The sequence below is a fragment of the Pleurodeles waltl genome, chromosome 4_2 (genome assembly GCF_031143425.1).
Source record: "Pleurodeles waltl isolate 20211129_DDA chromosome 4_2, aPleWal1.hap1.20221129, whole genome shotgun sequence".
Classification (NCBI taxonomy): domain Eukaryota; kingdom Metazoa; phylum Chordata; class Amphibia; order Caudata; family Salamandridae; genus Pleurodeles; species Pleurodeles waltl.
Genome location: NC_090443.1, coordinates 892,074,694 through 892,087,595, shown reverse-complemented (window position 1 = coordinate 892,087,595; position 12,902 = coordinate 892,074,694). Strand labels below are relative to the sequence as shown.

General features: G+C 45.2%; 1 protein-coding gene across 6 annotated transcripts in view; it reads left to right on the top strand.

Moving 5' to 3' along the window:
- OSBPL9 (oxysterol binding protein like 9) overlaps positions 1-12,902 on the top strand; it is an 875,847-nt gene that overhangs the window by 709,268 nt on the left and 153,677 nt on the right. For all 6 annotated transcript variants that reach the window (XM_069232680.1, XM_069232678.1, XM_069232679.1 and 3 more), the window contains one exon: positions 2,408-2,582. In XM_069232680.1, the coding sequence (XP_069088781.1) occupies positions 2,408-2,582 (175 nt within the window). The remainder of the gene's footprint in view (positions 1-2,407; positions 2,583-12,902) is intronic.

The following is a 12,902-nucleotide window of genomic DNA, read 5'->3' as shown; positions in this document are numbered from 1 at the left end:
GGGACAAAAGAGTCCCATGGAACCCCAGAAATCCACCTGCAGACAGGTGCAATCACTCCATGCACCTTTCTACAGGGAGATCTTTGCTACCTTTTCAAATGTAGCCTGGGTTGCCACCTGTACAGTGAGAGGTGCTTCGGCAGCCTCAAACAGCTGATCTGTCTTTGATTAATGTGCTGTTCCCAGTGCAGCCTCACTGTCCTGGAGGCAGAGGTAGAATGCCTCTGAAGCATCTTGTTAACTGAATACACCGCATGCTAGATTCATGCCACAAACATTATTCCCAACAGATGTAGCACCTGTCTATGTTCAAATTATCAGTTGCTTCATTCTAGGCTGATGCTGCAGCCACTTGTGAAGCATCCGGTTGCAACTTCATTTTCCTGTAAATGCATCAAGTGTGCTATTCTCTCAATATGCTGTCTTATCGAGTCTCAGCCATGGCTGAGAATACCATTTCCTTGCTGCCTAACTGTAGGCATTTTTCCTTGTTGCCAACCTTGTCGAAACTTGTGGAGAGTTTTGTGAACCTGCATATAACCAACGATATTAAATCCAACTTGCTTCTCCACCCCAGCCAATCATGGTTTAGACCTAAATTTAGGTTGGGGGGGAGGGGGGAGAGAGAGAACAAAAGAAAAAGAAAAGTTCTGGAAGTGTCCAAAGTGATAAAATGCACACAAGATGCAGCAGGAAAGGCAGTCCTGCTTGACCTTTCTGCTGCATTCTTTACGGTCCCCCAATCATGACTACTTGCATGTCTATTTGATGTAGGCATTAGGGGCACAACACTGAAGTGGTTGAATTCCTTCATTGAAGACCGATACCAAGAGGTTTGGGTGTCACCTTTCTCATCATGCAAGAGCAGTGTCTTGGTTGGAGTGCCCCAGGGCTCGGCCCTTAGCCCAACCTTGTTTAACATCTATATGACCCCTTTGGCGGCATTGGTTGAGTCTTTTGGGGCCAAGATAATATAGTACGCCCATGATACTCAGCTGCTCTTTTCCTTCAAGAAAGGTGAGCCTATTATCCATAACGTCATTAAACATTGTCTGTCAGCTGTCTACCACTGGGTGAGCATTAACCAACTCAAATGGAACACTTACAAGAAAGAGGTTCTCAGCCTTAGCTTCAATTTCACCCTCAACCTACAAACTCATTGGCCAGATGGAGCCAACCCAGCTCACAATCTGATGTAGTAAAAAACTTTAGAGTCAAGTTTGACAAACAGCTGACTCCACGAAAACAAATTAATACAGTAGTCAGCATATGGTTTGGCCTAATGCACACTGCAAAACAGTGATCCTGTCCTTGATTGTACCGAGGCTGGATTACGCCAATGCCTTGTATGTGGATCTTCCACAACATTTATTGAGGAAACTGCAAATGTTCCACAATGCAGTGGTCTGTCTGGTCCTCAACATACTTAGACAAGCTCTTGGTAACCTGCAGAACCAGCACTAGATCCCTGTTGATAAAAGGATCCTGTACAAGACTCTTGTCCTTATGCCACTCTGGCCCGAGTACTTGTCCTCCAGGGTTCATTTCTACACTCCCCTTAGAACTCATTTTTCTTCCCATGACCATCTGACCAAAGTTTCCAGAGTCATTCTGACAAAAACAGGAGGTAGATCCTTCTCTCTCCTGGGCACTCAAGCCTGGAATAGACTTCCCATTGGACTATGCCAAATTGAAAGTAAGAGGCCTTTCTGAAAACAACTCAAGACATGGCTTTTCACCTGATAGTTCTAACAGTTCCTGCTCTATTACTTTCCGTTTTGGTGCTGGGACGCTCCTTGGAGTAGCTTTGTGCTCTAAAAATCTCGCTATTCATTCATTCAGTACGCAAAAATTGATATGAAGATTAACTGTTATTATTTACCCCATTTACTGTCCTTGCTATTGATAGTGGTCCCTTTTCTAACTAGAAAAGACTTCTTACTGATCACTTGCCACCATGCCTTCACTCACATGACAACAGCTACCCTTTTGAGTGTTTATTATCTTTAGACTTCCTCACACACAACAGCTAGCCAGGTTATCGCTGCTCAGTGGTCAGCCACTGATTCAGCTCTTCCAACGCTTGATGTAATGCAGGACACTCTCTCTTCCAGAGTCCACAAGGGATCCATCACAAGACAGAGCACAAAGTTACTTATCTCCCACTTCTGGAGAGGCAGGCCTAGTAGGTTGCAGCTGTTTGTACTGTTATAAGGTTGAGTGCCTGTCTCACTTCCATAACTAAGGAATGCGATAATGAAACTAACAAGGATACAATGTCTACTGCACATGAAAATGGACCCCTGTGCATGCACGTGTCGTGCGTTTTAAGAATCTGTATAATTTCTATTTATAATCAAAGATGGCGCATAGAAATCCAAAGTATAAATCTTGTTTTATTTTTCAGCATTGGAGAACACAAAGATCCGAAAGATCGGATGGTGCAGGTGGTGAAATGGTATTTGTCAGCTTTTCATGCCGGGCGAAAAGGATCTGTTGCTAAAAAACCCTACAATCCTATCCTGGGTGAAATGTTTCAGTGTCATTGGGTTTTAGAAGGCACTGAAAATGACGAGATTTCAGTGAGTGTTTCCATTAGTAGTTTTACCTTTTTAAACGTGTGTGACTCTAAAATCAGTTAAATTTGTAATAACTGAAAGCAAATCTTTTAAAAGTCACGTGTAGATGATTGCAGTGAATGTTTGTGTCACTTGCTATCCTGCAGAGTATGTATTTCATATTTTGTTTGCATGCCGCAATATTAAAATTGTTTGTTGCCCTCCTCCCCTCAACACTTGTACTATTCAATTGTCAGGAAAAGTGTACGACAATTGCAACTGTTCTGATGTATGACCAGAAAAAAGCTCTATGTTCGTCAGCATTTTTCAGTCTTTCCTACTCTTTCTTACTCCTATTTGCATGGATTCTAGCCTTCGTTGGCTGTTCATGTTCTCCTGTCTGCTCCTTGTTGGCACTTTCATCTTTCATTTAGTCCAAGCTTTTCAGTTTACATCAGTTGTCTTCTACAATCCACAGCCGCCTTCATCTCTGGTATTGTTGAAATTGCTTCCAGCTACTTCCAGGCAGTCTTTGATTTACTCATGTATTACATCACCATCAGTAAATAACATTTGTAGCCTTCACTGGCAACTCTAACCCAGAGACAGTATACAAAATGAGGTAAAATGCTGCACTGCAAATGGTTTCTAAAACTAATATTATGGAGGTTTCTGGGTAAATAGCAATGCTGAACATGAGTGTTCCTTAGTGGAAGCTTGCATACCCACATACATTTTTGCCTGCCCTAAGGTGGTGAGTACTTTAAAAAAAAAATTGTTTACTTTATTTTTCTCGTTTATCAACCAAAAATGACAACAGTTGTTTTTACTCCAGGGGGCACGGTTTCATCAATAAAAACTGCATTTTCATTAAATAGACATTCTGATGGATACAACTACCTCTGGATTCCTCAACTTATGAATTTGCCCCTGCGCCAGCATCCGACGGAAAATCTTCTTCCCAGCTCTCCACGTCGACGAAGACGTCACAATTGCACGGCTCCATGCAACTCCATCTGACATCACCGTGCCAATAAGAGGTCCTCGCCGGCATGCTGACGTCAGTTCCCTTTTTTCCGTGCCTTCGATGCTAACAGTTTTCTCCTAGCTTACGCTTCTGTTGGAGATGTTTCATCTTGTTGCTATCTGACTTTTTAGTTACAATGTTTCCCCCTAGGAAGTCTGGTTTCAAGCCATGCAGAGAGTGCGGGGGTCGCATGTCGGTCACTGACCCTCATGACGATTGTCTTTTGTGCCTTAGCTCTGAGCATGACGTTGAGGAGTGTGTGCCAGAGCATGAATCCAAAGGCTTTGAAGGAAAGGGAGGCCAAACTCTTTTTGGCCAAGGCCAAGAAGGGTCATAGGAGCCATCGTAGATCCTCTTCCCATGCTTCTTTGAAGAAGCATAAAAAACGGCATTGGCATGACTCGGCATCGTTCGGCTCGGAGCCGATCAAGATCAAAGTCTCCATCTCGTCGGCGACATGGGAGGTGAATCCGACGGTGACTCCTCAACCCCAGAGCCCTGAGGCTTCTCTGGCGCTGTCGGTCTTTGAGGTTGAGGCACCTCCAGACAATCTTCGATTTTTCACCTGCTGCTCAGGAGTCTGATGTTCAGCAAGCACAGGTGCAACCGGGAGACCACCGGTATTCTGCCTTCCTGGCTCCGAGAGCGGATCCGGCAGCATTTTTGAATGCCATGTTCTCTATGTTCAATGCAATGGCCCCTGCTGGTGCACCGGCTGGTCCCACGGGTCCATTGGCATTTTCGTTAGGCTCCCCTGCTCCGTACAAGGCAGTGCCGTTCATGCCATTCTATCTGGTTGAGGGTACCGGACTGGCGCCGATGAATTTGCCTCGAGGCCCTGTGGCCCCGTCGCCTTCCAGGTCTATGGTGCCGTTTCATCACCTTGTCAGCCGGTGCCGATGGTGGAGCCACAAGCATCCTCGGTGCCATTAAGATCCGAGTGATGGATTCGACCGGAGTCAGCCTTCCTCTCCTATTCCATGTCAGGTATTGAAGCCAGTGTCTTCGACGTCGGCCAATTCTATTTCAACGCCGAGGTAGGATGCTCGACTGAGGTCACGCAGGAAGGCCTTGTGACTCTTAGAGGAGGAAGAGTATCATAGGCAGTTGTTGGAGGAGGGGGAGATTGTGGAGCCCTTGGGAGAGTATCAAGGGCTGGATTCGGCCAGTGGGCTGGACACTTCCCCGGAATGGGACTTGTCTTCACCGGGGGAGTTCACGGAGGAGGCAGGTTCTTTTCACACAGTGTTTTTTTTTTTTAGAACTTCCTTTACCTGCTGCAGAAGTTAAGACGAACATTTTAACAGAGGTCCTGGATCCTTCTTTGGCTTCTGCGGATCCTTTGCTTCCATTCAACTATACTCTTACGGAGCCCATATTAGAGCGTTGGAGGAAGCCTGTATCGTCGCCTGCTGTGAATAGAGCTGTAGCACGGAGATACAGAGTGGCGCCTGGTGATCCGGGGTTTTAATGAAGTCATCTTACCCCGGAGAGTTTGGTGGTTCAGGCCTCTTGCTCTACACAGTCTGCTCCAGGCTCCTTCCCTGTGATTCCATCAGACAGGGAATCCAAACGGATGGAGCAATCCGCAAAGAAGACTTACTCGTCTTGCAGCATGGCTCTCAAGGCTGCAAACGCTACCTGTGTGTGTGGTAGATATGTCCACGCCCTCATGGACTCCGCGAAGGCCATGGTTCCTGACCTGCCGCAGGATGTACAGAAACCATTTGGTGAACTCCTATCTGATACGCAGGCGGCGGCAAAACAAATATTCCAGTCTGGCCTGGACTCTACGGACTCGGTGGCCAGGGCAATGGGTACATCTGTTGCTAACAGGAGACACGCTTGGTTGAGGTCCTCTAGGTTTTCTTCGGATGTACATACCACTTTGTTGGATTTGCCCTTTGATGGGGAAAAGCTGTTTGGAGATAAAGCGGACTCTGCCCTAGAGCGCTTTGAAGATAGTGGGGTCACAGCGAAGTCCTTGGGTCTGCAAGCCTCCTCTGCTACCCCTTTTAGGTCCTTTTGGAGGTTCAGGGGATTTGGGCGTGGAGCCGTTTATCGAGGGAGACCCCAGTCCTCGGTCCAGCAGCCTACCAGCCTCCCATATCGATCCTTTAGAGGGTGGGGAGGGTTAGGACAAGAGGGGTCATCCAGCAGCACCATGCATCATCCTCTTCCTCTGGAGGACAACAACAAGGGAAGCAGCCCTAGTTTTCTCCCCTTTATCCCCTTTATCGACCATACTTCTCCTGTAGGGGAAAGATTGCGTCTTTTTCTCCACGAGTGGGAGTTAGTTACAACAGACTTATAGGTTCTAAATATTGTGAGAAAAGGATATGCTCTCCCTTTTCAGGAGTTTCCTCCTCCCATCCCTCCCTGTCCCTCGTTTTGTTGAGAATACCATCTCCTGTTGTTACAGCAGGAGGTTCAGACCCTGTTGTCAAAAGGTGCGGTGGAGTTGGTTCCAGAGCAGGAAAGGGGTCAGGGTTGTTATTCAAGATACTTCCTGATCCCCAGGAAGGACAGTCGTTTGAGACCAATCCTAGACCTGAGGATTTTGAATTGGTTCCTCAAACAGGAAAAATTCAAGATGCTGACTCTAGCACAGGTAATTCTGGCATTGAACAAAGAGGATTGGATGGTGTCTGTCGACTTCCAGGATGCATACTTTCATATCCATATACTCAAGTTGCATAGGAAGTATCCGGTTTGTGGTGGGGTCGCACCACTACCAGTTTGCGGTCCTTCTGTTTGGTCTTACTTCAGCACCTCGAGTCTTCACAACGGTGATTGCAGTGGTAGCAGCAAGGGGATATCGGTATTCCCTTACCTGGACGATTGGTTGATCAAAACCAAGTCTCCAGAGCTTGTGTTGCGTCACTTGCAGATGACAACTCAGTTGTTATTCAAGCTGTGTTTTTCGATAAATGTACCCAAATCTCATCTGAAGCCTTCTCAATACCTCCTGTTCATAGGGGTAGTACTGGATACAACATTGAATCGGGCCTATCCTATGCCTCAGCGAATCCAGGACATTCAGGCGTTGATTCCAATGTTTCAAAATGGAGCAGTTGTTCCAGTCCTAAAGGTCTTACGTTTGCTCAGTCTGTTCGCTTCCTGCATTCTGTTGGTCACTCATGCACATTGGCTCATGAGGGCTCTCCAATGGTGTCTCCACAGGCAGTGGTTTCAACACAAAAGGGATCTCAAGGAGTCGATAACGATCTCCAGAGACGCTGCAGCGGAGTTACGATGGTGGGTTGTGGACGGCAACCTTTCTCACAGAAGGCTGTTTTCACTGCCACCTCCGGTGGCCACGGTCATGACGGATGCTTCCACTCTACAGTGGGGAGCTCATCTGGGGGACCTGGAGATCAAGGGTCGTTGGTCTCCAGTGGAACAGACTTTTCATATAAATCTGTTAGAATTGCGGGCGATACGTTTGGCTCTCAAGGCCTTCCTCCCGTCCCTTCGCGGTCAGTCAGTTCAGGTCCTGATGGACAATACTACCGCGATGTGGTATATAAACAAGCAGAGATGAGTAGGGTTGTATCTTGTCTGCAGGGAAGCCTTGTGTCTCTGGTCCTGGCTTCAGGACCATCGGATTTGCTTGATAGCGAATCATCTGGTCGGAGTGCTCAACGTACGTGCGGACACCCTCAGTTGGCATTTTTCGGCCGATCACGAGTGGCGTCTCCATCCGGATCTGGTTCAACACATCTTTCAGATGTGGGGTTCTCCAATGATAGATCTGTTTGCCACTCGGGAGAACACGCACTCCCCATCATTCTGCAGCCTCCAGTATCCGGTGCAAGGAGCTTTGGGGGATGCGTTTCAGATCTCTTGGTGCAACCAGTTTCTTTATGCATTCCCCCCACCCCCATAACCGTGATTCCTCAGGTTCTGAGGAAGATTCGCCAAGATCGGGCTCAGGTTACTTTAATAGCCCCAGATTGGCCAAGAAGGGTGTGGTACACGGACCTTCTCCAACTCTCGCTGTGCCCTCCGCTCCGTCTCCCTCTCAGGGCAGACCTCCTCTTGCAGTCACAGGGGCAGGTTCTACACCCCCACCTCCAGAGCCTGCACCTTCATGCCTGGAGATTGAACGAGGCAACCTGAGTTCCTTTTCTCTCCCACCAGATGTAGTGGATTTTATTTTATCGGCCAGGTGACACTCCACTAAGACTGTTTATACCGGCAGGTAGGCAAAATTTGTGGCTTGGTGTGGAGAAAAGCAAATTGATCCTTTGAAGGCCCACCTTTCTGATATTTTATTATTTGCTTTGGACTTAGCAAAGAAGGGTTGTGCAGTGGCTACACGGTTAAGGGTTATTTAGCTGCTCTGTCATCCTTTCTTTGCTTCCCGGATCAGCCCTCATTGTTTAAATCACCTATTGTGGTTAGGTTTCTTAAGGGTTTACTTTATAGGTTTCCTCCCACTCCTTTTCATGTGCCTCAGTGGGACCTAAATCTTGTTTCAATCTTTTTAATGGGGTCACCTTTTGAGCCCATGCACTCTTGCCCGTTAAGGTTTTTAGTGCTTAAACCAGTTTTTCTTGTTACCATAACCTCGGCTGGGCGGGTTAGTGAGCTTCAAGCTCTTTCTGTGAAACCCCGCTTTTCCTTGTTTTTCCCAGATAAAGTGGTGTTGAAAACCAGGGCGGCTTTCCTGCCAAAAGTTGTCACTCATTTTCATATAGAGCAGACTATTACCCTTCCATCTTTCTTCCCTCCTCCTCACCCCTCGAAGGAGGAAGGAAGGCTCCACTGCTTGGACCCTAAAAGGGAGCTTAGTTTTTATATTGAAAGGACGAAAGACTTTCACCTGGAAGATCAGCTTTTCGTGGGGTATATTGGACAGAGGAAGGGCAGAGCAGTCCATAAAAGAACAATCTCCAGGTGGGTTATCCTTTGTATCAAGATCTGCTACTCGTTGACGAAAAAGGTGCCCCCTGAGGGTATCAGAGCCCACTCCACCAGGGCTAAGTCTGCTACTTCGGCGCTGGCATGGGGGGTTCCGGTGGTGGATATTTGCAAGGCAGCAACTTGGGCGTCCCTCCATACCTTCTCAAAGCATTACTGCTTTGATTCTGATGTTCGTAGGGATGGCCATTTTGCACGATCTGTGTTGCAGGATTTCTTGGTGTAATCAGGCAGGCACCCACCTCCGAGTGTGGTATTGCTTTGGGGCTCTATTCATAAGGTGAGGAATCCACAGGTAGTTGTATCCATCAGAACAACACGTTACTTACCTTCGGTAACGCTTTTTCTGGTGGATACAATAGCTACCTGTGGATTCCTCACAGGCCCACCCGCCTCCCTGTTGGCTGTCTGATTGCACTAGGATTTGTGGTTGTATAGATGTTTGTATATATTGATATTTTTCCTGTATATCTAAATGATAATTTTGATTATGTTGCATCATGAAGGTTTTATGTATGTATGTATGTATCTATTGGAGTTATTGTGGAGTCAGTTCTCACCTATTCGCCTCAAAGGCACGTAAAAAATGGGTGAACCTGACATCAGCACGCCGGCAAGGACCTCTTATTGGCACTGTGACGTCAGACGGAGTCACGTGGAGCCGTGCAATTGTGACGTCCTCGTCGACGTGGAGAGCTGGGAAGAAGATTTTCCATTGGATGCTGGCTCAGGGGTAGATTCATAAAGTGAGGAATCCACAGGTAGCTACTGTATCCACCAGAAAAAGCATTACCGAAGGTAAGTAACTTGTTCTTTTGGTGCAAAGAATATTAGGCGCATATCAAAACAAACATATCTAAATTATATGAATACAGTCTTTCTTCTTCTTTAATTTACAGTACATTTACTAGGTAGACAAGGCATGCTATAATGTCAGTAGCAACATATAAGTTCTTAGTGGTTCCCAAAAACCACGTGGTCTGGATCTAGGGTGGAGTTCTACAGCATATATTTCTGATTATTCCCCTCGCAATATACTAAGTCTTAAAGGCAGTGATACGTCCTGGGGGCTTTGCTACTCATCCTGGCCATTGACACCTGCCTTTTGGCCAAAATCAATGCCATTGACACAAAGCTCTGTATTGCCCTGGGTATGTTGGCAGTGGTGCCCAGCAGTGTTAATAACAGTAATTGGGGCACAGGAGTATCTACCGTAACGTTTCAAATTGTAAATATCGGAGTCCAGTAGTCTGCTACCTTGCTGCAGTACATGTCATGTGGAGGAATGTTGCAACTATCATTCCACACGTTCTTGGCCGTTCTGGGAGAATTTAGCTATTCAGTCAGGGGCATAATAAAATCTGTCTGAGTATTTAAACTATATTAGCTTTTGCCGATAATTAAGTGGGATCTCCTTAACCTGCATGCAGCTGTATGTTGAGCACTTATCTGAAATTTGTTTTCCTAGATATCTTTCTGAGTCCTGTCTGACTTTGAGAGGCGAATGTGGTGTACCCGTCATAGCCTTTATGTATAAAAAGGTGATTGATTTTTTTCCATGTCATTCCTCTGAAGGTGTTTTGTGAGCAATAAAAAATCATCACAGGGTTGTAGGAAAGCTAGTCAATGCTGCTTTCGTAGCTAATCTCAATATGTGATAAAACAGTATAGCTAACACTGTGTTCTCTTCCCTTCCTTTGTAATCGCACAAGCTTATGAACATTCCCCCCCTCGAATAGATCACCTTGCATTTTTATCTCCACTGTCTCCAAAATCCCAAATGCAGTTTTGTCTGTGGTAGGAGGAAGATTGGGATTTTGGATTACCGGAAGCAACAGGGAGTACGACATCCCAAATACCAGGCTGCGAGCAGACTCCCTGCATGTGAGTTCCACTACATCCACATCGTCAAGGATGATTGTAGGTCACTTGCTTATTTTGGCTAGTGGTTTAAAGCTCGCCAGTGAAAGCTCAATTCTAGTATGTATACTGGGTGTTGATGTGGAATCCAATATTTTGCATAATGCACATGTGCAACCAAATGACAAAAATAGAAATCTGGTATCACTAGGCCTCCTTCTTTCATTGGTCTCTCAAGGGTGGACCATTTGATGCGAGGTTGCCCTTCCACTGCACGCTAATGTAATGAGGAGTTCACAGAGCTGTTGAAATAATGACAAAGACAACCTTACAGGGATACTGGTGAAGAGGTAAAGAAAGCTCTGCAATATAACCATTTCAATAAGCAAGATTTTACGCATCATGGAGCATGGACGACGTACCAATCTATTGATGCACCCTTTGGGGGTCTCTACCACCACCCTGAAGTTTCACCTAATTAATTCCATTTTATTTATTGTGATGGATATCCTTAATTATTTCGCCCCTTTTTGGTGGGTATTCTAAATTAATCGTCTTTGTGCTGTTCATCTGAAGAAACATCTCTGATTTGTCACAGTTAATTTGGAGCCTAGAATTTCCCTCAAACCTGACAATTTCTTTCAGAACAGGTGGCAGGTTCACTTCTGGATTCTGAACGTTTAGCACCACATAGTTATGTTCAAGGATATTAATAGAGGTTTTTCACCTATATAAAGCCCTTGTACATGAAAGTCGCAGTGGGAGCATGCTAATGATTCCATAGACAGTGCAAAAATCAAGGTGGTAGCAGGTAGCCTTGTTTTTTGACTCTGCAAGTTTGTTCCACTTCAGAATAAGCATGTTAACTGTCACCCTACAACACAGCTCAGTGTACAGTAAAAAGCGGGCACTCAGTCCCATGCTTCTAAGAACCTCATACATAAACAGCCATTCTAAAGCGGCAAACGTTTTTGTAGTACTGCTGTGACAGAGAGATGCAGACCTGTCCGATGCAACATTGCTATCCAAGTATGCAAGTTGAACGCAGTGGATTTTTGAGATATGATTCTGGACTGTTCTGGGAGTACTAAAAAATGCATCAAGGGTTTGAGACTTTGTGGAAATTTTTTTGCAGATATTTTATTGCCTCCATTCAATAAGAAGAGTGGTCTTTACAAAGAACCAGCTTGTAAGGTGACAGGCCAGTTTTAACAAAGTAGTAATGGTGGTTTTGAGCATTGATGTGGGTAATTTGCCCTTATAATTGCGACATGATATTCCTCTAGGAGTTGGTGGTAGAACATCATCAAATTGGATAACCACATCTTTGTTGTTTCTGGAGTTAGACCCTTGGTAAATGCCTATAGGTAATGAAAATAATCAACAAGAGTGCTTCTATCCTGCTTCCCATCTGCTTGACTTGAAAGCTACCCAGTGGACCAAAACACCTCACAGATCAGATTTATATGTACAAATTGATATTGTAACCGATTCACCTTTAATAATTGCATAGCTGGGCAAAGAATCTGTACTTTAGTTTCTTTGTACATTTTTTGTATCGTATAACCAGGGCAAATTATTGCTAAAATGTATACTTTAAATTGTTAATCTGCTCATCACTTGGGTTTATTTGTTCTAGCGTGTAAACTTGGAATGAAGGAAAATCCTGTTTGATATGTGCTGTACCATAGTTTTTATTAAGCTATTTGACAGGTCTTTCATAAAAAGCTTTCTTAACTTGAATAGGTCTTTTGTTGGACTACCTTCACATATTTTAACAAGTGGAAACTAATGTTGTTCTGATGCGGATTTGCCTTAAATAAATGAAAGACGAGCCATCTGGCAAAGCAGGAACAGCTTGTTTAATTAAATGCAATTGCCAGAAGAAGACAGTACAGAGTTGTGGTCTTGTGACTGTCTCTTAAAGATAGTTAGTTTTAAGCGTATTTTTATACCTTGTCTTGAGGTGCAATAAAACAGTTGAGTACATTCTTTGAAAAAAAGGAATTTGAGCATAGTTACAATGCCATAAATCTGACCATCTGATAAAGTGTGCAGGTGAGTATCGACCTTAGGTAGACATAGTGGGCCAGTATGTAACGTCCAGATGTCAGACATGAGAGAGCACGAGATCACTGTGTGTAGTGTGTGTGATGTGTTCTGATTGGCTGTGTGTTCCTGGCCTAATGTGGCATTTAACTTTATGATGTTTTGGGACCGCATACCTCTCCGGCCAAATGTGTTTATTTGGGGGTCAATCTCCTAGGACCTTTGTGGTGTTGCTACCTATCTGGGGAATCGATCTGGGTCTTTGCTGCTTGGTGCGTTCGGCTAAGGGCTACGTGTCACCACACCTGTGATCTGTCAATCAGTTCCTTCAGGCCTAGATCACAGGCCTCCTTGATCATGTACTGCTGGCATGGGGTTCACGGAAGGTCATGTTGTGTAGAATCAACACTAGCAAAGCAAGTTCATTGTCATGCTGGCACATATCATGGCGCGTACCTTGACATTGTTTTTATTCCTGTCAA